Raw genomic sequence first — 23,235 nt, forward strand, 5'->3', positions numbered from 1 at the left:
ATTACTAAAAAATGTTTAGGTGTAGCGGAAACTAGTAATCTTCGTTTTTTTTTAGGCTTTGTCCCGAGCCGAGGTTGGCTCATCGTGGTCGGTTGCGTCATTTTGTTTTCTAAAAGGTTTGATCTGAATGCAATCGTAAGACTTTCAAATTCCTATCCAGTGTATCAAGCAACCATTGTTTCAGCCTGCCTTTTGGTTGCTTACCATCGGCTTCAAAGTTCAAACTCAAATTGGCAAATGAATTACATGACCATGAAGGCGCGCTTCTCGGTAATGTCCAAAGAAGTATTATTCCTCTGTTGAAAATGTTACGACGAGATTTCGATTTGTCCTCAAGTAAATTCGGTAAAGAAACGCTAATCGGAGCGAATCCTGTCAGCTCTGTCGTGACATCAGTGCGCCTTTGTTAGAAAGTACTTTCTTGGAAACCACATCATTGGGGTTAAACTATGAAGCATTATCGGATTCTTGAAATACAGTGAAACTGCTGAAGTTTCCCTGCGTCGCTTCCAGCAACATTACTTCGTTAGTTAAGAAGGGGGTGTGAAAACTGTCGAAAGAGGAACATCTTTTAATGAATATCTGGAGCGTGTGTATGGTGGGGGAGAAGCTACAGCTTATGAGCACTCAGGCCGTGTTGGCCCATTGTACTCGATCTGGAGCGTAGAAAGCGTAAAAACGAAATTCAGCTCTCTACAACACTCACTGTGTTATATCTTCCACTTGATATCATCTGTCCCGGGCCAGTTGACATTTGTACAGGGCCATTCATAGACAGTTCAAAAGTTATCCCCCCATTCATAGCAATTCGAAGGGATTTGAGTCTAGATTTCTTATAAATAAAAGGCTGCAAGGAGTAAACTACAAATTTATATAAAGCTTACAGAAGTGCCATCCAGAGGGTGAAACTCAAGACGTCCCTGTGTCACCGGTTTACTTACCTTGTCCTGCAGATAAACCATGTACCACATTGAAGACAGTCATTAGTTTACGACCATTTTCTTTATATATAATAATGCAAATTAGTTAGTGGTGACATGGCATGACACATATGGTTTCATGTAATCATGACTGAAGGCTCATCACTTCACGACGGTAATCCTATGTTATGAATTTTTCTAACCTTGTGATGTACAACCACCATCAAGATTTTCGCGACTAAACGGGTCTTTACCCTTTCTGCCTGAGCGGTGTAAGGCGGGGTCGGTTCATCTAGCGCATCTAGAGCAGATTTGCTACTTCCCTGGGGTGAAAGTTTTGCTCAGTTTTCAAAACCCAGTCAAGGGTGCCGAGCCGTTTCCGCTTCTGTCGGTCTTTAGGTCGTTATTGCTCCGCTTAGATGTTCAAGTTCTGGTAATCTAGGGAATTATCATCAGAGTTGATAATATGACCATAATATTGGGGGCACTAACTTTATTCCTATTTGATACTGAGTTCGAGGCCACATCATTCGTAATTCCCTGCCACCATTAGAAAGAAACCCCTTTCCCGTATTAATGCCCTGGGGAGCTCTGTCTGCGACATGACGACAAAAAAGCGTCCATTAGGGGGTCAACGGCAGGTAACCGAGCTGAAGATTTATTTCCACGATTTTTCCCGTCCAGTCTTCGTGGGCGACGTCTTTTTTTGACATCCCTTACAGAGATTGCTCAAGGACATGGTGATGGCAAGCTTTAGAGAGCGACATCGTCCGTTATTTGAAGATTGGTTATTCAATAGTTGTGATCAGAAATTAATTTTACTATTGAAATACTGAAATTGAGGTTTCTGCTTGCTCCTTATTCAGGGCATCTTCCCGAATTTTATTCTACTTTACTACTGAGCTAATCAGAAGACAATAAATTCATTTTTTTTTGTGTAATTTGAAACACAAATTTTCATTGGGTAAATAAAGAAGTAAGCATTTTTGGAAACACTTTCAATGAATCAGTGAAGTTTTTAGATGAAACAGGGACAAATAATAGAGCTAATGACATCCTGGAATGGCCTCATTAGATCTAAGTGGAAAGCAGGTTGTGGTTATCTGGTTAAATCTGTATCAAATTTTGTGAAAGGTTAGAAAGTGCATACTTCGGAGTATACCAGATGCCCATGAGACAGAAACTGCAGATATCGTCGACAGGTGGCGTTTTCTGACCCGGCAACCAGGCTTTGACACGATCTTGACTACGAGATTCCGGGTCAGCTTAAAGAGCATCACAATTTTCCTAAAGTGACATTGAATTGACTTGAATGTCAAGATGGGTCTGACAATACACTGCTTGAACAGGTGAAAAGTTGGCGAGTCGGATTTCGACTGACCGCCAATGAATTCCTGATCGGATAGAAAATAACAGGAATAGCAGTAAATTTACGACTACTGGTAGGGGAACAGAATGTCGGTCCTATATATTTAAAACAAGTCATCTCCATGAACCAGCTGCCGAGAAGCCAAAAGGCTCTCGCATAATTTTCATCCTGGGCGCATAATATTCATCTAGGGGGACGGAATTTTCTGTCATGTCTATTTGTAAATCCTATGAATCTGAGACCCTTTCCAGGAAGTACAGAAGGGAGGTGATCATCAAGATTCTAACGAAAGGAAGCATCTTGAGTACGACAATAGGAGGAACCTTTGCGTCAATCCTGTTGTCGTAAAATGGTCCCGGAATACATTAAGGAACACCTTTGAAAACTTGATTGACAGAGTTTCCGCTCCGGATCTTTTTGTACCGATCATACACTTTTCGGATCATTTTGGAGTGGAGTGTGGAGTTTAGATCCCAGCTTGCAGAAATGCAGATACCTTACCATAAATATATCTCAATCAATTCTGCGTCAAAGTTTTCGTCGTGTTTCTCTAAATTTTCATCAACTCATGTCATCGGGTTACTGTGGCAAACAGGCAAACTAATCCTAGATCCTAGATTCGATATAAACGTCAAACATATCGCAAAGAAGTAAGTTGTTTCCCCATCGGTCCGGTCCGTCATCAAGTGGACGCGGGCTCGGGACTACCAGCACCCTCAACAAAAAAATCACTTCAGCCTAGTTCAGGTCTGAACATACGACGGATTTCACTCACGTTATGTTTGCGATTATATGTAAATGGAGCCATTACCACCTGTCCGCTTTCGGTCACGCTGCTCCCAGGGTAGAGGTGAGGCAGCATCTGGTGAGTTGCTTCTTCTCTGGACCAAATCGTCAGTCAACTTTTTTATATCAAAGCCTAATTGTGTTGTCTGACTGAATTAGGTGTGGCTGAGAGATTCTCCAAAATTAGTTTGGAAAGTGGGGTTAGAAGCTCTTCAATCCCTTCAGTGGAAAACACCAAGCCGTTGGAATTAAAATGTAGCCGCTGCTTAATCATTGTCGAAGCAATGGCTTCTGTTTTCCCTGGGGGTCGGTAAAGTCGTAGAGTGATTCTATGGTTTTAACTTGATTAATTTAATTTTTACTAAAAGTAGGACTCAGTTTTATACATAGTTCGAAAAACTTTCCAGGAGAATTTCATAACAGATAATCTCGTTGTTATTAACCAAGTGATAATTGAAAGTCTGCCTCAGATGATGATCCAGCCACCAGCCCAAGTTTGCATTTCTTTTCTATCTTAAAGATTGTAATAACTTAAGTGGATTGAATTGATCCTCCCCATGATGCAAGGGCGATGGACGTCTACATCACTTCACAAGTTGACGGATTAGTTTCCCATCTCCACTGAACCGCTACGTAACTCTGCCCCCAGAAGAAAACGCGCGGGTTCAGCAGAGGAACCGTTGACGTGCTTCTGGCAATGGTGTTACGCGGCAAACTTGAAGCTTCGCGGACTTTTTTTTGGAAGGTCCCCCGGTTTGACGAAGCTTTCAGTCTCGACAAGGAGACCCATTCAGGCCCGCCCGGATGTCGAGCTTGAACGAGTGCTTCCGTCGCTCTAGAACTTTAAAGGGGGCCCTCATATGGTGGAGCGTCCACCCTAATGAAGACCTCCATTCACTGTTTGGCTTAGGGATCACATAGAGTGGAGATGACCAACAGCTATTGGAAGGTCTACATATATCATGTTTCATGAGGTCATGAGCTAGCTTCTAGGGGATGTACTTTTTAGAAGATCAGGGAGACGGTAGTGTTGATGTGGTGCTGCACAACGTGACTAATCATGGAGAAATTGCTTTCAGTAGTGATTTTGCGATATTTTTGGAGGAGTACATAAATGCGGTGGTCGGCAATGCTCTCGAAAACAATCAAGAGAGTGACGTTTACGCAGGCGTAAGTTTTTCCTGACGACTTCAAAGCGATTACGGGGTTTATAAGGCTTTATTCTGCAGGTTCACTTAAAGCCCATTGTAACACAGGAAGTCTGTCCCTAAAATGGGGGTGCTACTGTCAGTCAAAACGAATCGCCACGAAAACGTTTGGCCCAATTCGAAGCTCACGGCCGTCTGCCTATAGCCATAAGTGTGGATCGGAGAGGATCATCAGCAGCTCAAGAGCAGAACAAGGGTCTAAATTGGTCAAAATATTCCAACAGCATCGGGAAAGATTCATAGGTACAATTTTCCATGTAAGTTACAAATAGTTTCATATTCAAGTTGTAAATCATCAAGGTATCTTATTTCGCAGCAAATTAAAGATATTAAGAGAAGGATTTGTGGGGTTTGCCGAGGTAAATTTTAAGCGACACAAATTTTGGAGGAGAGACTGTTGAGAAATCTTGTAGGTTCCTTCGTACTCGCGTTTCATGATATCCTACTTTAAGCAAATAATCTCTGAACTCTTCACATAGAAATTTCAAAAGTATAGGATATGTTTCACTCAATTTTACTCCTATGGATCAATTTCATTTCTGTAGATGGAAAGATAACAGAGTGCGGTACACTGGCTAGAGTGGGTCATAATTAAACAGATCAAATTCAATTATCCATCCATGAATGCGTTCATAATCAATTATTTCATGTGGATATAACTAATAATGTCAAACGCCTGAAGCTTTGTTTGTGTGTCGCAGAACATATCTAGTCCTTGATATACGTATGTATGCTTTTACATCCAACCAGATGAATATAGATTGACCTAACTCTGGAAGCTACTCTACAATGTTATCACTCCGTTTCTCACACATGAATGCATTTCAGGCTTAAAATTGAAATTCCAGGAGAAAAGCAATTGATTTTGTGGAAATTTGAATTTAATTCTAATATTTCCAGAATGTCTGATAGCTATGGGTTATGTATTCATTGCGGAATGCATAATTATTTCTGGGAATAATTCTAATTAAATTGGAAATTGTGGTTTTGAAAATGTGGTTTCCTTGTGGACCGGCATATAGGGGTAACTATTATAATTTGTATTTGACGGCATTGTGGTCCCGTGTGGGTAGAGAATCGATTTTTCCAGAAGAGTAACCATATTCTGGATTACTATCCTGGTTTTGACCATTGGGATTATATGAATTGCGTAACAGCCGCCTGCAAAGTAATCCACAGTGTTTACCTCTTGGGTTAAATAGAATACTGTAAATTTAGTCACTTTTTCTTCTATCGTACTTATCTGCTTCTTCCTTCCTTGCACGGACTTTGGCCCATACATCTTTTCTGAAGCGACGTTTCGCTCTTAAGTTGTATGGTTAGCTTTTGGTTAGTATTTAGAAGGAAGTCGAACATCCTAGCTCATCAATTTTTCGTTTTTTTGGTCTGCTGAAATTGAGAAAACATGTTCACGGCGTACCTCGATAATCATACTGTTGGTAATGGTTTATAGACATTTCAGCTCGCAATCCTCGATCAGGAGGAAATCAAGCCATCTAAGAAGAGACGAAGGTCCAATTCTGCTCAAGGCTTCCACGGAGCTAGACTTGCAAAACTGGAAATGCCAAATGTGAGTACCACATTGGAGAAGAGGATGATCTGGTTTCTTAGTGGGCTCTATACTCTAGATTGAAAATGCAATGTGGGTTCCAACACCCCCCCCCCCCCCCCCGTACTCGGGGAGGGCGATCAGACCCGAGTCTGCAAGGGACTCCTCTGAAGTGGCTCTGCCACGAAGCCTCACCGGAGGTTATCTGGTTATCTGCTCCAGGAGAATTCTTGGAGGATGTGTTCTCGGTCCGGTTATTTGTGGTTGGCCCCCGCAACAGTGGGAGTTGGTTGTGGTTATGCCTACATCGCGGGCAGACCTCCTCGGAGTTCAAGCGTGGGGTTGCGCTGTACAACTGGGGTGGTGCTCAGAGGTGGCGGTGAAGCCAAACCAAAACCAAGTGGCCGAGGAGAACCTCCATAGTTGTGGCACCGGGAGACGCTGTACTCACTTTGGTTTGCTGGCCGTGATGCAGTAGGCGAATGCTCCATAGGCCTAATCAGGGCGATCAGACCCGAGTATGCACGGGGACTCATCTGAAGTGGTAATTGGCCACGAAACCTTACCAAGGGTATACTGGTACTATGGGAACCGGGATAGCTCCTAGACTCTCATACTTCGGGTGAACAGCTCGGCTCTGATTGAGCCGTAGGATTAAGTCTCCACGACAGGTACCTACGTAAAACACTCAAGGAATAGGCCTCGTTTCCACTGGTATGAATGCTGAGTCTGCACTCAGTATAAACCAGTACCGCTGTGCTAGTCATGGCGGGGTTCTGATTAACAATAATAATAATAATAATCGTTGGCGCAACAATCCATATTGGATCAAGGCCTTGAAGTGTGTTAGAGCACTTCATTCAAGACCGTAACGGTACACTAGGTGGCAATGTGGTTAGCATTGAGCTCGCCCGAGATTATTACCCTGATTTGGCTCAGGTACTCATTCACAGCTGAGTCGACTGGAATCCGACGTCAAATCATGATACAAATCCCACTGCCACTAGCGAGATTTAAACCGCTACCATCCGTACGACAGTCTTGCGCTCTAACCACTCAGTTATCAGGACACGCTCACTTTGCCTGCGTTAATGAGTCCGAAAACGTAGAGTCCTATTGCGGTCAATTGCAATCTAACAGGATTTTTGATGTGGTAACATACTAGGGAACACTCCAACTTTCGTGACCAGCACTAGATAGGAGGTACTAGACATAACTGCAGGCAATACTTTGATGAACGGGTTGGTCAGGAATTGGATGGTGACAGATGATCCCTCAGTGTCGCATCACAGAATAATCAGATTCCCAAAATAAAAAGAATAATACGGAACACCAGGAGAACGGATTAGGATTCTTTTGCAACGTACCTAAGCAACAAGATGGCCCACCTTCGAAGGAGCAGTGATATCAGGAGCCAACTGGAATTAGAGCCAGTGGTGGAAAACCTGAACAAAGTCGTCATTGATGCATATGTAGCCAGTTGTCCGGCTAAGACAGTTAATACATTAAAAAATGGTGGAATAGGAATCTAGCCAGAATGAGAGCAGGGGCACGAAAACTCTTCAAACGGGCAAAACAAACTGAAGACTACCCGAGGTACAAAAATGTACTGACTGCGTACAGCAACGCGATCAGGGAAACAAACCCGAAAAGTTTCAGGAAATCATATGAAGGGATCGAACAACCACAGAAGCTACCAGGCTCTATAAAGCTATAGGCAAAGACGGGGCAACATCTTTTCTCTGTCTGAAGAAGGAAGATGAGGCATTTATCAAACTTGAGAAGGACAGAGTACACCTGCTTCTCAGAACTCATTACCCGGGGACCTACCCCATGTCGGAAGGCGACAAAATTCTGCCTGACACAAAAACCACAAACAAAAGGGGAACAAAGGAGAAGTGAAAACTAGCAAATCTTCTTAGAGTTTCTTCTTAGGGTAGTAAGGGGCAGTATAGCCCTGGGTTATATACCAAGAGTATGGAGGCGGGCAAATGTGGTATTTATTCCGGAAGCGGGTAATAAAGACTTTTTTCATCCTAAAGCTTACAGACCAATTTACCTAACATCGTTCGTACACAAAACGGTGGAGAAGGTCAGAGGCAACTATGTTAGAACTAACATTCTAAGGACGGTCAACAGAGACTGCTCTGTATCAATTGACAGATGTATTACGGGATGCCATAAAACAAAAAGATATAGCACTGTGTGCGTTTCTGGATATCGAAGAAGTACACCGAGATACAAGATGCCTTGATCCGCCAATCTTGTTGTCATGAATACTAAACAAGGTAGTCCATCACCGCTTATATGTAGTATGGTAGTAGATGAACTCCTGGATGAGTTAATGAATACTGGAATACTGGAATACTGGTTCAGGGTTATGGTGACGACATTGTTTTAATCTGAAGAAGTAAATATGAGGATATCCTATATCTAATTCTAAACTGGATTAAGGGTTACTTGCGCCTGTTGCAGGAAGGCATATCTACCCAGCCAAAACGCAAAACACGAGGAACCGTAAGCTTTATTGCCTGAGAGCTATAAGGCATATATGACATGGAGGTGACACCAGAAACAGAGGTCACATATTTAGAAATTACGCTTGACGATAAATTGCTGCGCAAGGCGTATGTTGGGAACACTTGTCGGAAAGCTACGAGGATTCTGATGGCTTGCAGGTCCACAGTAGGAAAAAAGGGAGTTGCACCCCGAAAATAATACTGTTGATGCAATAACAAGGCCAATGATTACCTATGAGCGATAATCTGGGCATATAGAACTCCATAGGCTGGCTTGCGTGTATATGAATGGGGCAATGAAGACATGACCAACAGTATCGCTGGAGATCCTTCCGGGATTATAAATGCACGCAAGGAGGGCAATCTTCAGGATGACCGGGATTATCAGTGAGGTGGGGAGCTGTTTAAATCGAAAGGAGATTGATATTCTTTCTAGATGGTACCCCGAATTATTGATACCAAGGGATAACATGACAACGAGGTTTCACTTCGATAAGAGGTTTGAAACAAGTTGGAATAACAAGACCAACTGGGAAATCGACTTAAACCAGCAACAGGATGCTTGGTACACTGACTGATCTCTCAGAGCAGAGGAAGCGGGTTTTGGGAGCATTGGTCCAAGGAGAAAGTACTTGCAACCAATGGGTAAGCACACTAACATATATCAGCCGGAAATATACTTCATGCCTCTCTTAATCTCCAAAGGAACTTCAGGGAGCATAACATTGCTATTCTGTCTGACAGCCAATTGGCGATCAAGGCATTGGGAGGCAATGAGGCAGCGGATGAACTGGCTAAGAAGGGAGCAGGGATGCCTTTGCAACGACCAGAACTCTTCTATGGAATCGGAAACAGATTCATGGTAATGGCATTGAAAAATGAAAAGGAACGGCGGAAGGAACCAAACTGGCGAGCCTACAAGGAATGGAGCCGTCCACGGTGTTAATTGAGAGATACAAACCCAAGCGAACAAAGGACTGTTTAAACCTCATCAAGAAGAACCGCCGAATTATAGTGGGAATTCTCACTGGTCACTGATGACTAAACTATCACCTAGGTAAGCTAGAAATATCTACGGACACTGCCTGTAGGCTCTGTGTGGAGTCGAAACTTTTATACACGTTCTGGGACAGCGTCCGGCACTTCTGCAATGTAGGTTGAGGCACCTGCGAGAATATTTAATACCAAATGCAAAGTCGAAAGATTTAGAAGTAGGGAATCTACTCTAAATCTACTGCTTGACATACTATAGTTAATAGATACACAATAGCGAATAAAAGAGGCTCAACAGTTCTTTAAGGACATAAGCGCAACTTCCCCCCTGCCGTTAACAGAATAACTATAATAATACTAACCAGGCTTTGTCTGCTTTCTGTAATCAGGTTGTTTTCGACAGTTTTGTGAGTGGTTTATGCACTTAACTATGGAAATGGAGTAGTAGAGCTCGATATCACTAGTTTCTAATTATGTGTTGTTTTTTCTAAAATAGTAGACACATAAAGTGCACGGTCAGTACGGGCAATTCTATCTAGTGCCTTTTTCAAGTTTTGTCTTTTTCGAGCTATAGATAGGTAACGAATAAGCAAGGAATCGTCCTAGCTCTACACCAAAATCTCGGTGCACCATTGAAGTCAAACCTTATATACTATGTAATTTGAGGCAATTTGTTTATACATAAATAGATTTCTTATTTGAATGGATTCTGGTCTGGTTGACTTGCACGGAAAAGTAAAATCCCAATCAATAATTAATAATAAGAGTCTATCTAAGAGTCCGGATAAAGAGCGAGTGTTCAGCTCACGTAAGAAGGAATAAATCTCCCTCTCCTTCGCACTCGATTCAAAACGAACAAAGTTAACTTGAACTTGTCCTTCCACAAAGTAAACCTCAACGTTTTTGTTGACCATTCACTTCGTTGTGAATTCAAAGGCAGCAAAAGGAAATGCTGTTATTATTTTTCTAGGCCAATAGCGAAATACTTAACATTTCCTGGAACAAGTCTAACTTTTATCCGTCCACAAGAAAATTGCGGATCGAACCGCTACCCTAGCCTCCGGTGGTATTATTTATTCAACATCTATTTCCATAGTAGCCAAGGCAGTTCCATTGCTCTTCTATATCCTATTCAGCTCGAAAATAGAAAGGCCATGAATATATTTAAATTATTCTGTGTTATTCCTCCATGGTCACATCAACCCAGATGTGGTGGCGTTCATTCATTCCACTTTCAATATTATTATTTGCATACAATTTACTATTCTATAGGATCCTGTGTATGTATGCCTACACAAAGCTAGTATGCTTTAGTCCTTCAGAATGGATTTCAGCCTAGTGCAGGATAGACGCACTGTTGACAGGCTGGGTTTTCACGTCATTTCAAGAGGGGATATATACTGGCATGTGTGAATTGTGCAGGAGATGTACAGATACCATATTTTCCAGGTCAGTTGTTTTTCGTTCCTAATCCAGCCCGCCAGGCCGTAGGTTGAGTCCTCATCGGTTCCATCAGAGCTGCGCTATCTACCATTATACATAGTTGTCCTTTCATATTAGCTTTAACTTTTCTACGAGTCGTGGATGAAATGAGCTGAACTAAAAATCATCAGCACAGGAAGGAGGGTATGAAAATAACATCATTTTGATACTGGATGCCAGCAAGCTTAACACCCCCTCTCCTCTGAGCTTCACCATACTAGCTGTGGTGTGAGAAGCGTAGTGAAAAATATATGTCTGTCAGACATCAGGATATTCTGGTTACTATGATATTTCTGTTGAATATTGCAGTGAATGTTGTATCAACTAAGCTTCGGATTTTAATCCATGTCACGTTCTCTGATTTTCCAAGAGCGCACGAAATCCTCTTGGGGGATCCGGGTTTTTGGTTTCAGATGATGAAAGGATGAGGGTTGTGCTGGTAGAGGCAGGGTAATGGCTTTTGAGCGGGTTGGAAAATGTAGAGAGCGTACAAATAATTATTCTTTCCTTTAGTCAATAGTGCTGTAGTGAATTATCGGTAAAAGCATGAATGCATCGGATTTTAAGAGGATTTTTGAGGTAATTTGGATGGAGGTAGCTTTGTATGGAAGAGTATTAAATTATTAGTGAATTTTACTAATTAAGGAAAAAGTATCCGTACTTCTCCTAGAATGATAGATAAAAGCATACATTTATATACAATAGAGGGATTATTTATTTAAGTCATTGGAATTTTATAGATATTTGGAGCTAGTTCTTCTGGAGCCTAGGGACTAATTTGATCTATCGCGCCATTAACAAAGGAATGGGAAATATATAGTTAAATAGACTTCTATTTAATAGAATGCGGTTTTCTATCAAATTGAAGTATCACTTTATGTTTTTTTTATCTTTATCTCATAATTATAAAAAGAACGATGATCAACTAATTGTCAAAAAAAATTTAATGCGATGAAACTAATTTAAGGCAACGAATTGCACACTAACTAATTGTTTTTCTGTACAGTTTACGATACATCAGTGGATTTTGTTTAGAAAAAGATACCGAGAGAAACAGCTGCAATAGGAACTTTTGATAACTATCCCGGTGTTGTATGTGAGCCAGGATAACAATTAGATCCGCGGAGAAAGTAACTCCGTTGTGTAGTTGATAAAACAAATCAACGCTGGAAAGCAAGAATCGACAACTGATAGAATTCGGTCGCCCTGAAATTTGGGATCCATCGATCATATCGCTCGCTATACAAATGCCTGAAATAGGATACACTTTACAAGACCCCTTTTACGGCCTTTTTATTCGGATATGTTGAGTCTTACTCAATTGTAAAAGAATTTAGGAGAGATTTTATTAATGAATTAATCCTCGGAAACGGACAGCATCGCAGAAATAGTCCGTGATGTTTGAAATGAAAAATTGATAGGAAACGGCCGATCCTAATGGAAATCTATCATCTAGACAGTATGTCTTCAAAATAGTTGTGGTTATTGACATAGTTTCATCTGGTGTCTGGTAAGCTGGAGTGGCCTTTTTGACCAAGATATGCAAAACCCTCAGTTCTGACAAATTCTGGGAAATCTAATCTCTCCCTTAGCTGTGGGCAAATGAAATGTCATAAGTAGTAAGCTGGCGACATCCTTTTTCAACAATACCGTAACCCCCGTTTAACTTAACATCTGCAATCCAGATCTTGTTGAGACAAATGATTTCTTTTAGAGGCTAAATATTGTATTAGACAGAGCGGACAAAAATCTATGATGGACAACTGGATACCAATAGGGTGGCCTTGAAGTTTGTAAAACCTACAAGAGGAATGTTTCTGGAAATGGTTATCTGTAGGAAAAGATCATCAATGAAATGTGCTTGAAGATTTCACTTTGATAGAGCCTAAAGTTGACATCATGTAATTAGTAACCGTAATTTCATTTCTTTGAGTACCTTCCGACCGGCACATCGTGAACTGACATTCGACTATATTCACTGATAAGTCTAAAATCTTTCTGGATAACAGTAACTAGTTAGATTGACTCCATAGCTGCCATATGTTATATAGAATAGGATTTTCTTAAACCAAAACTGGGAGGAGAGATGATTTCTCGAAAATCTGTAGAACCATGAAATGCTCACTATCACACTGGGCGTATATACCAGGGATTCTCAGTGTTTTGCAGCAACCAATTGAATTTGTAGATGAAGAAATGCTTTCTACCCCTCGTCTATAGAGAATCGTCTCCGTGCAACCATTGTGGCAGGTAAGTTAATTTGTGTACTTATTTCAGTAATTCCTGCTTGACGTTCCTAAAGCATGAATTGTCTTATATGTCGGATGGAGCCATGTACCATGTACCTGAGTAAATGTTTCACAGAATAAGGCAAGCTCTTCCACGTTTCGAGAAAATTTGGAGATATCTACCATGAGTCGACTAATGCGTATAATCTTATAAGAAAATGTATTTCTTGAGTAACCACGAAGATGACAGTGCGATAGCCGAGTTGGTAGGGGCGTCAGCTTCACGATCCCAACATCGTGTCCCGGTTTAAAATCCCGGTAATAATCAAGGATGTTTGTGATTGTCTAAAGGGTTTTGTACAGTGGGCCTACTAAGGGCCTGAATGCTGGAGCAACCCCTCTCTTTAAAAAAAAATTATGGAATTAGAAAATCAGTGTTACCTTCTATGGTGTTGTTGGCATAAATAAATACATAACGCCTATGAAATTGTCGACTGGACTGAAGGTCCTGTGATATTCAATGTTACATTCTTGGGTAAAGCTACACACCACAAAGCACAACAATTGCTACTCTCGCTAATTGTAAATTTTACTTTCTGGACCCACACGCCTTTCGCCGATCAATGATTCGACTGAATAACTTATAGCATATGGTGAACTAGCTCTTGCTTTTGATTGAAACATAATGATATGGTGCTTAAAGTAGCAAAAGGTCAAATAACATTATGGGATGCCCTTAATTCTACAAACGATGCTGCAACATATTTAAGAAATTAGATTTTTGTCTGCTGTTTGTAGTCTAGCTTAAAATTAAGAGACGAGGGGTAGCTTCCTCCAAACTACAATTTTTAGTTTTCAATGTGAATATATATTTCGGGAGTAACTTACCCCCCTTCATCAGTACAAAGCTACCTTACTTCATCTTTTTTGCCGAGTGTCGCCTTCACATTGTGGAGGTAGGTTCGATTCTATATAGATTTGGTTGAATAACTGCGCATCGAATATGATTGCAGAGCGTGTTAAACACAAGCAAACAAACACCCTCTTCTGCAAATTAAAAAAATTGCTTCCCTAAACTTTGGTTAGCACAGAGTTCGATTGCCTAACTACATTCTCCACGAATTTAGAAACTTTCTTAAATTTATTCCACATTCGTTTGGACGTAAAAACGAAGCACTAGTCTGGGCGTAATCAGGATATAGAAGGCCTTAAAGCTATCGGTCGACTGAAATGGACAACAGATTAGCTCGCTAAGCGTTTGGCTTCAGAATGGCGGTATCAAAGGTTTTTCGCGTGAGACGATCCACTGTTAAACAGGCTTTCAAAGATTCAAGCGGCCCAATACAGGAATTTGTAGTCAAGCTGGAAGGCGAAACGCGACGAAAATTCGCTTGAGTATCTTTGAAGCCTTCTAATTTTGTCATAATTCAATGCCTCAATACAATTTCACAATTAGTGTTTTTAATGATTCAAAAAGAGCACTCATTATTAGGAAGAAAATTATTGATAACTTATTTGAACCTCTGGTTTACGCCTTTTTAGTGGATTTATACACATGTGCACTGAATAGGTATAGAGTGATAATTCTATTCATGGCCATTCCGTGCAATGGAATCCACTATCGCAAACGACCGATGAGTGCAAGATCCTAGAACAACGTAACGAAAAACAGTAGATGAAGAGTGCTCTGAAGTGATCTTAAGTACATTGCGAGAATGCAGCAGCGAGATTGAGTTGGTATAGCAGTCGAATGAGGGTTTGTAGGAAGCATTTATATAAGGTGGTGTATCCGGTTTAAAACTGCTCTGAGATACGACCAAGCGTTCACGTTAAATGTAGGAGAAAATTTAAGACATTAAGCTTAATTCTTCAAATTGAACCTCAAAGACCAAAAGACATTACTAAACACTGCCAAGAGTCCTGTCTCCAGAAACTCAGTCATGGTCTAGAATAAAATCATTGGGAACCAATATCTAGTTTTAGTCAAAAGTAGGAGTTGCCCTTTCAAATAAGCATTTTTCAAGAAATATCAGTCGAGCTCGCATACGAGTCGTAGAGTTATAATGAAATCAAAGGTTCATCAAATATAGTCATCTGGGATATCAAATGGAAGGTCCCAATTTGAAGCCAATCTTAGTTTTGACATTTATTGGGAAGATGGAGAGTGCGGGGGGTCGAAAGTGATCGTTTCTTTCACGCACCCATTCCCAGAAACTACCCAACCGAAAAATCTGAAAAAAATCAGGAGGCTGCCACTATATGTATAGCTGCTTAGGCTCCGAAATACCCTCCACACCGATATCTGTTATAAAGTTAATATATATTGTATATTGCTATAAGTTTTAGTAGTTGACTGCTTCTTCCTTCCTCTTTGCAACTTTGACTATTGGCAATTGTAGGCTATGAAGAATCTGGCCGCATCATTCCTTTTAGGCCAGACCTATACGCGCTTGCGCTTGTTCTATTCAAAATCGTTCGTGATCAGATTTTCTTGTAAGGAGGGCTGGTTCCTCCTTGACTTAGTGCCGATGGTGAGGGTTCACCATCTCTATACTCTATCCTCCAACGGAATTTTGGGAAGTATGCTTTCAGCCCAGTTACTTGCGGTTGGTTCCCAGTGACAATTCGGTTACGGTTTCACTTATATCCCAGCACTGTGTCCTTTAAGTCGAAGGTGCTAGATAGATTTCGAATTTGATATTATGACTGCTGAGCCTGTACGGTTCTGATTATGATAGAAAATTTAATCTGAGTCCGAGGAAGATTGTGGGTTTAAGCTTAGATGGCGTGCAATATGCTGAATGTTGCTTAGTGGCAATCTACCCTTCTGTAGATGTATTAAACAGGAAATTTTGAAAATGGGTCAGACTATTCATGCGATGGGGTCACGGCGTTTTTATTTTAAAATTTTGGATCAGTTAATTTTGATCCGGTTTCTATCTTGATCCGAAGTTGTAACATTACTCTACAATACATTTGTCGATATCTTGGGAACTTGCTTTGTGTCAAATTCGTTTGTTCTTCAGCTTTCCTTGGTTTCATTTGGTCAGCTCTTTTCCCCTATTCGTCGACTGAGTTTGCAGAAATGCTTTTATTTTGAGAATTTTTATAGGGCTAAAAACTGCTGTGTAGTTTTAAGCGAATCCAGCTATGCGTCATCTCAATAGATGAAAACTTACAACTAATCGAATCAAATCGGCCTCGAAATCGATGGTGTTGTGAATTGAATATTTAACTCAAGAAAATTTTAAGGACAGGAGTAGATTGTAGAACAAACGGAATAGTAGGATTTCTAAAGGACGTCCCAAACGAACTGCTTCATGTAACCCTAAATTATTATATTTCCGGGGAGTGTCTTAGGTGCGACCGAGAAGTACTTTAGCGGATAGTATGCATCAAGAAAGTCTGGCATATTATGCGTATTTTTCATTTTTATCGCAAATTAGAGAAGTAGTTGATTGATTGGTAACAGTGAGTATCCCATTTATTGTTCGCATCCAAAAAAATTTTTCTTATCTCAGATTTGTGCCGTCGAGTGTTCACTGGAGAAAATCCACATCATATTGGAGGGATGTTTGTCAATCAATTCATCATTGTATCTTTGAAATATTTCATAGAAGTATCGGTATGACGTACGATAATAACTACTAATTAATATTCCGCCTCGTTGTTTCGTTGAGCAGTCGAAAATTTGTATTTGTTCCATTTACATTTACTTTGGAACTTTCAGGATGATTTCAATAATAATCACATTTTCCAGCGAAAATATTTTTAAAATAGTTTAGATTTTTATGAATTCCGGGACAATTGAATTTGTCTTTTCAAATTTCATCTTGCATAAAAAAAGCTGTTGTTTCAAAAAACTACCATAGTTTAAATTTTACAATTCAATCTAAAGCACAATTAAAATTCAATGTCAAAGAATGGTTAATTACAAATTTATGATGTTATGAATATATAAATGACACTCAAATGAACATTATTTCCTTATTACTATGATCTACATGCTTGTATGACTGAAATATATGTAATACTGTCTGTTTACTCACCATGACGTGCTTCTTCACCCTCTGGGGCATGTTGGGTGATAGTATTCAATTCCTCCTCTAAATCAACATGACAGTCTGACACATCCCAGGACAGAAAGCCTGAAAACAGAATAAAAGAAAAGAAGTTGAAATAAATGAAACATAAACATCATATATATAAGTAATGATTATACAATATTTTCTGATTCTTACGTCCTAATACACTTTATTTATGGTTAACCATCTCCTGTTATGGAGAGGTTCCATGCTGCACAGCTGTTGCTAAATTTTGGATAATGTGTTGGGCGGTGTTACTCAGTTTTGACCAATATGTATTTTTTTTTCAGTTTGAACTATAGAATGGTGACAATTTATGCACCAGAAAACACCCATAATGCTGTAATCAATCATCTGGTTGGTAATGACCATGTGAATGAGCATGTTGAATTGTATTCTGCGATCTTGCACTTTGTCTGTGAAGCCCTTCGCTCTTCAGTTAAACCTCCCTGCATTAGGAACTGCTATCTTACTACTACTGAAAGAAAAAAAAAATTCGGAGACTTGTCAGAGAGAAAGAGTGCTGAGCCCTTCCTTTACATTTCGTTGCTACTGGGTGTAGAGTCCTTCGAGAACAAATATGATTTCCGCGCTCGGCAAGTTTTTGATCTGGATGGTTGAATCATTTTGGTGGTTACCAAATCTAAGCGATAAGATGGAAGGTCTACTAGAATGGGCTACCATGCAAATGCAATATGCAATGCTCTCAATAGCGTAATATGTAGGAGGAGGTCTTTAGTTGTCAAGACATAGTAGTAATGCGATCTTGTCTAACTCGCACACAAACAGCAAGATCACAACATGAGCTCAAGAACTTACGAGGAGTCGAAAACATTATTGAAAAATTAGCTCCCTGTCAAACTTTGCTGGATAATTATGGATAAATATCAAAAATACGATTATGGACAAAATATCTAACAGTCACCACACTCTCACTTCTAGCTGCTTAATGTTTCTCTGATTCTAATAGGCTAGAGGTTCAGATCAACAACATAGGACTACAAGTAGATATTCCCACTCTCTAACTAACACAATCCAAAGGGAAATTGCTGATTCAACCAGAATAATAAAGGCCAGCCAAAGTCTTGGTGGGCCCTGGAGCTCAAGATTTTCTTTAAAAGGGAACAAATCGCGTACAGGCGATTTAGGACTAGATCAAACACCACAAATTTTCCCCTCTCTGAGGAGGCCAAAATCCTATGAAATGCGAAGAGAAAGCGATGGCGTCAGATTTGGACTAACTTCATTGTGACGAAGAATATCAACTCTTTTTGAAAATCCATGAAGGGTTTGCGCAACTACCTTAGTTACCCTGGCTGGCAGTATTGCCTTCCATCCCCCTCTCTTCCGGATGCCCTTAGATATCCCACAGTTTCTCAGCCCTTCTTTGAAGAAGAGCCTTGCACAAGTGTGTTTCCGCCCCTAGATCTGACAATATTACTTACCAGTATAGACGCGGGTTGGTGCCGGAAACTTTCACTGCTTCACTGTAGGGTCTGAACCTTATCTGTTGTAAGTCCGGTTGAGGTCTGATCTATTCTAATAATAGACTCTAATGGTGATACCCATTCCCAAAACACGTAAGGACCCTGAACTTTTGATTAGTTACCGTCCAATTGCTCCCGTTAATGTATTTGCAAAACTGCTTAATTCAATGATCAAGTTTCGAATCAATAAATTCATTGATGAATACAAAGTCCTTCCCGCAAACTTCGCATTCCCCTGTATCAACAACGTCTTATTGCATATTTCGATCGTTAAAACCGAGGGTCAGCAGTTATTGGCTGTGGCGCTGGGCATGAAGAACGAAGGTTCATCTGGCAACCGTGAGTGACATAATGTCAAACTTGGGTTTTCTTGCTGAAATTGTTTTGTGGGTGTCAAGGATAATGTCCAATCGACGCCTTCAGTTAGGGATAGATTGTGGTCAAGTAAGCAATGACATCTCCCAAGGATGCGTTTTAAGTCCAATGCTGTTTAATATTTATATAGCATCCCTTCACAATAGATGCTCTGAGAGCATTGAAATCCTCCAATATCCAGACAATTTTCTCATATTGGCCATTAGAGATGATTGGATTTCGACCTCCAAATGTTTGCGATTGCGTTCGTCGGTGAATCCTATCGCTTAATCTAACCAAATCAAATCTATCTCCTTCAAAAGAAGCAGGGTAATACCCCCACTCATTAAAATTAATGGTCATGGAATCATCCATGTTAAATTCATCACCTTTTTGGGTAAGAAGATAACTAGGACGCGCTCTGTCAGTGGCCTCTTGCGCTCTATTAATTCTAAAACCCTCGAGGCGGGTAGGTTGATTAAGAGAGTCATCCCGTGTGAAGGACGTTTTTTTCGCCTTTTTTTAGAAATTTCTTGTGAAGAACTGGATAAAGGTACAAATATGAATTTTACCATATATTTAGCATGCACAGGAATTTTTCCAGCCCGATAGCGTCGTACATTATTGAAATACAGAGCAACTTATACACCCATCTCCAAAAAAGGGTGTTTTTCTGCTACCACGCTAGGGGACACTATGATCATCTAAAAGGAAATTTATAAACGGCATTTTAACGTGCGAACTTAGCCACAGTCCCCAAACTAGGATTATTAAAAAATATTGAAAGTTATATTTTTGTGTTTTTTCAAGGCTTTTTTAATGAATGAAAAAAAAAAACTACTGAAGGAATCGCAATTATCCTAGTTTGCGGATCGTAGAAATATGTTCTGAATAAGTCCTGAAAATTTCAAAGAATGTCGTTGGATAAATTTTGGACTATGGTGGCAGCAGGTTTTCAACTCGCAGTTTTGAGAAAAACGCATTTAAAAAATAGAATGTGATTTTTAACCATAAAATCTTAACTGACCATTAATGTGCTATACCTAGTCCATAAACCTTAGGTTTCTTGAAGAGATACATATAAAGCCTTGACTTCAATTCTTATTTATCATCATTTCAGTGAAGTCATACGAATGTCATTCGGACCGATAAATACGCGCTTTATTACGGCGATCGCCGTAAATTTCTCAAGCGACATTTTACCTGTTTAACACTGTAATTTCCGAACGATTCCGAATATAAAAAAATCACTTTACCCATATATCCTACACTATATCTAGATACAATTGATGCGAAAAAAATTCGATTCCGCGGATCCGACACACGGGATGACCCCGTTAATTTTTCAACCAATTTTAATTGGTGTCTTCCACCCCAAAAGGCAAATAATCTCTACAAGTCCTTGGTAAGGCCCATCATAGAAATGCCACCATTCCTACTATGAACCCTCCAAAGTACGTTGAAAACAAACTCAACTCAATATTTATTTGTATCTTGCTTGGGGTTGACCGGAACCACCAGACCTTTAATTTTGCCAAAGATACACCACTCCGTTTCAGAAGGCCTCTTCTCGCAGCCAAAGAATTTCTTAAATTAGAGGAAAGTCTTTCCGAAGCTTGTTCGAGACTGTTATTCCCAATGTTACTCCCACAACCTATCCTGTAGTATGACTTGGGTGGCGCCGGCAGGGCACATTTGGCGGCTGCGTATGGTAGGTCTGTGGAGGGCCTTAAATCAAGGAGTTTTCTGGTCCTTGCGCCGAACGCTGTTTCCATGAGAGATAGGTTTGTCTGCGCTATAGTTGGTCCTGAGGAGACGCATGCCTCACGTTTTTCTTTGGAAGTGAGTAGGGTCTTGACTGCAAAACTTTTTGCCATTCTTCAGGCCATCAATGTGGCCTTGTTGGTATCGATACAGACTCTCTCCACACCTGCAAATTATTCAAGCAAACGGCGTAATCGCATTACTTAGTGGGTAAAATACATGCGCTTCTGACCCCCATTTTAAGTCACTGAAAATTCTATGGTGTCCGGGTCATGTGGCCATGTTGAGACAACTAAGGCTCTGAAGTCTGGTCCTCCAGATTGGTCAAACCCTCCCCTGTGGATGTTCTTAAAGCAATTCAGGAACACTGCTATAGAGAATGGGAGGATGACTTACTGGAAAAATCACGAGTGAAAGGAAAATTTTTCTCTAACATTCACGCAACCCTACATCTTCTGAAGAAAAATTAGTAAGTCGTTTTCAGACCGTACAATAAAGTTTTTCTTAAGAGGTCTGTCAGGGCAAGGATTATGCCCGGTTTCAGGTTAAGTGTACATGGTATAGAAAGTTTTTTAACCTTTAACAAATCTTCTTGAGGATAGATCCCTGCATGTTTGATGAACTTTTTTATTGCTTCAAAGAGGCTAGAGTGAGATTATAACACATATGGGTTCTTTGACATTTTAGCGGTACAGCATTTTCCTACTCTCCTTTTCCCTTTTCTCTGGATCGACCTATCCGTACCCCTCGGCATTCCAATTGTTTGTTGCCGTTAATTGTGCTCGTGCGTCAAGTTTCTACACGGCTTTCTGGTTTTGGGTTGTAACCCGTTTGGATGGAACCTGCAGTCGGCTGGTTCAGTCGTTTGAATGGAAATTGTAACCAAGTGTTCTGGATCTCAACACTTGTATACCCTGGACTCTACAATGCATCCTGTTTTTCGGATCTCAATACTTTGTATACTAGAATCCAAACGCATCCTGTTCATCATTATCAAATCATGATAATAACGAAAAGAGCTAACCTATATCAACTCCTTAATTAAATATTATCAACCTCAAATTAATTATTACCGACTCAATTACAACCAAACGTTTATAACCTAAAACATTAAAACATTAAAACTAACATTTGTCGAGTTTGCAGCATGTGTCCAGGCTGTTCGGGATAGGACACTAAAGTGTTTCCAAGTGTGTTGGCTTGATAACTTAATAAATACGTGTTTGGCCTGTTTTGGTCAAAAAAGGATAGTGTGTTTTTGGCAACATAGGCTAAATGCCCGCCATTAGTCCTGTTGGTGCACTTCCTGGGTGGTATCTATTATGGAGAGTTAGCCTACCGGGTCCCAGGGCCAATCAAAAATAAACAATATCAAACATTCACACGGCTCTCAAGCGACTTTCATCGTTTAGAAACAGGTAGGTATGATATCATCGAATTTAACAAACTATGTATCTTTATATAAAATCTCATATCAATGAAATGGTGTAATTGGTTATAAAGAAAGCTTTTTGCATAATCTTATCCTTATTCTTCATTATGAATTCAGTTCAAAAGAAAGGTTTGGTCCCAAATACTTGAATTATGCGGATTCTGGGCATTGCTTCACATAATGTATCCCTCATCGTTAATTAAGAAACTCCTATCCTTTCTTTTCTTTTCAAACCAAACACAGAATTCCCTTTAGGTAAGAACGATGCGAAAAGGCTCCATTGAGTAGCTTTTCAAGTTAAGTTCCTCATCTTTCCTTTTGGTCCGGATAAAAACCTTTCCTGCAAGGCCAAAGCAATCTCATCACCTCAAATGCACTCCTAACCGTAATAAAACTTCCATCGTCTCAATATCCTTTTCTCTGGGAAGTGGAACAGAAAAGCAGCGGATGTGCAAAATCCGCTTACCAGTTTTCACCGAGATCCTTTTTCGCTCAAAGTAAGGATACGGTGCACAAAGCTTCCTGTAAGTAGGACCCCGGGGACCGTTTCATCTAATTTTTAGATGACTACTTCCACTTTCATCATATCACTAGTGTGTTTTCGCTATACGTTTACGTAATATCTCGTGTAATGGAAGAACCAAAAATATTTCGCATTTGCTACTTTTCTAGCTATGATTTCGAGGACGAGCGGGCAAAGAACTAAAGTGATTATGTTGAAACCTTTCTAAGTGATTACGAAATTAGAGTTGATGACATCAGTTTTGTGAAATTATGGTTGGGTATTTTCAGAGGCACATATGTAAAGATATTGTATATTTCTGAGCAGCTTATGATGAGAAGATTTATGTCTTCCGAGAAATGACGAGAAACGTATGTGATTTTCGTTCGTTTCCGCTCGAATACTATCTCTATGCTTACAGAAAGTGAGTGAAATAAGGGATAACCGACAACTAGTATTCATGTTAACAACTGCACAAAGAACTTTACACTTGGTATGAGAACTCTGCGTATATGGCATCCTATTTTTAGCCGTTAGCTGTAATTCACGCAACTTCT

At 40.2% G+C, this 23,235-nt stretch overlaps 1 protein-coding gene across 6 annotated transcripts in view; it reads right to left on the reverse strand.

Moving 5' to 3' along the window:
* The window catches only part of LOC119654570 (microtubule-associated protein futsch), a 358,399-nt gene that overhangs the window by 178,314 nt on the left and 156,850 nt on the right, over positions 1–23,235 (reverse strand). For all 6 annotated transcript variants that reach the window (XM_038060023.1, XM_038060024.1, XM_038060025.1 and 3 more), the window contains exon 3: positions 17,104–17,202. In XM_038060023.1, coding sequence (XP_037915951.1) covers positions 17,104–17,202 — 99 coding nt within the window. The remainder of the gene's footprint in view (positions 1–17,103; positions 17,203–23,235) is intronic.

Source organism: Hermetia illucens, chromosome 4 (assembly GCF_905115235.1).
Source record: "Hermetia illucens chromosome 4, iHerIll2.2.curated.20191125, whole genome shotgun sequence".
Classification (NCBI taxonomy): domain Eukaryota; kingdom Metazoa; phylum Arthropoda; class Insecta; order Diptera; family Stratiomyidae; genus Hermetia; species Hermetia illucens.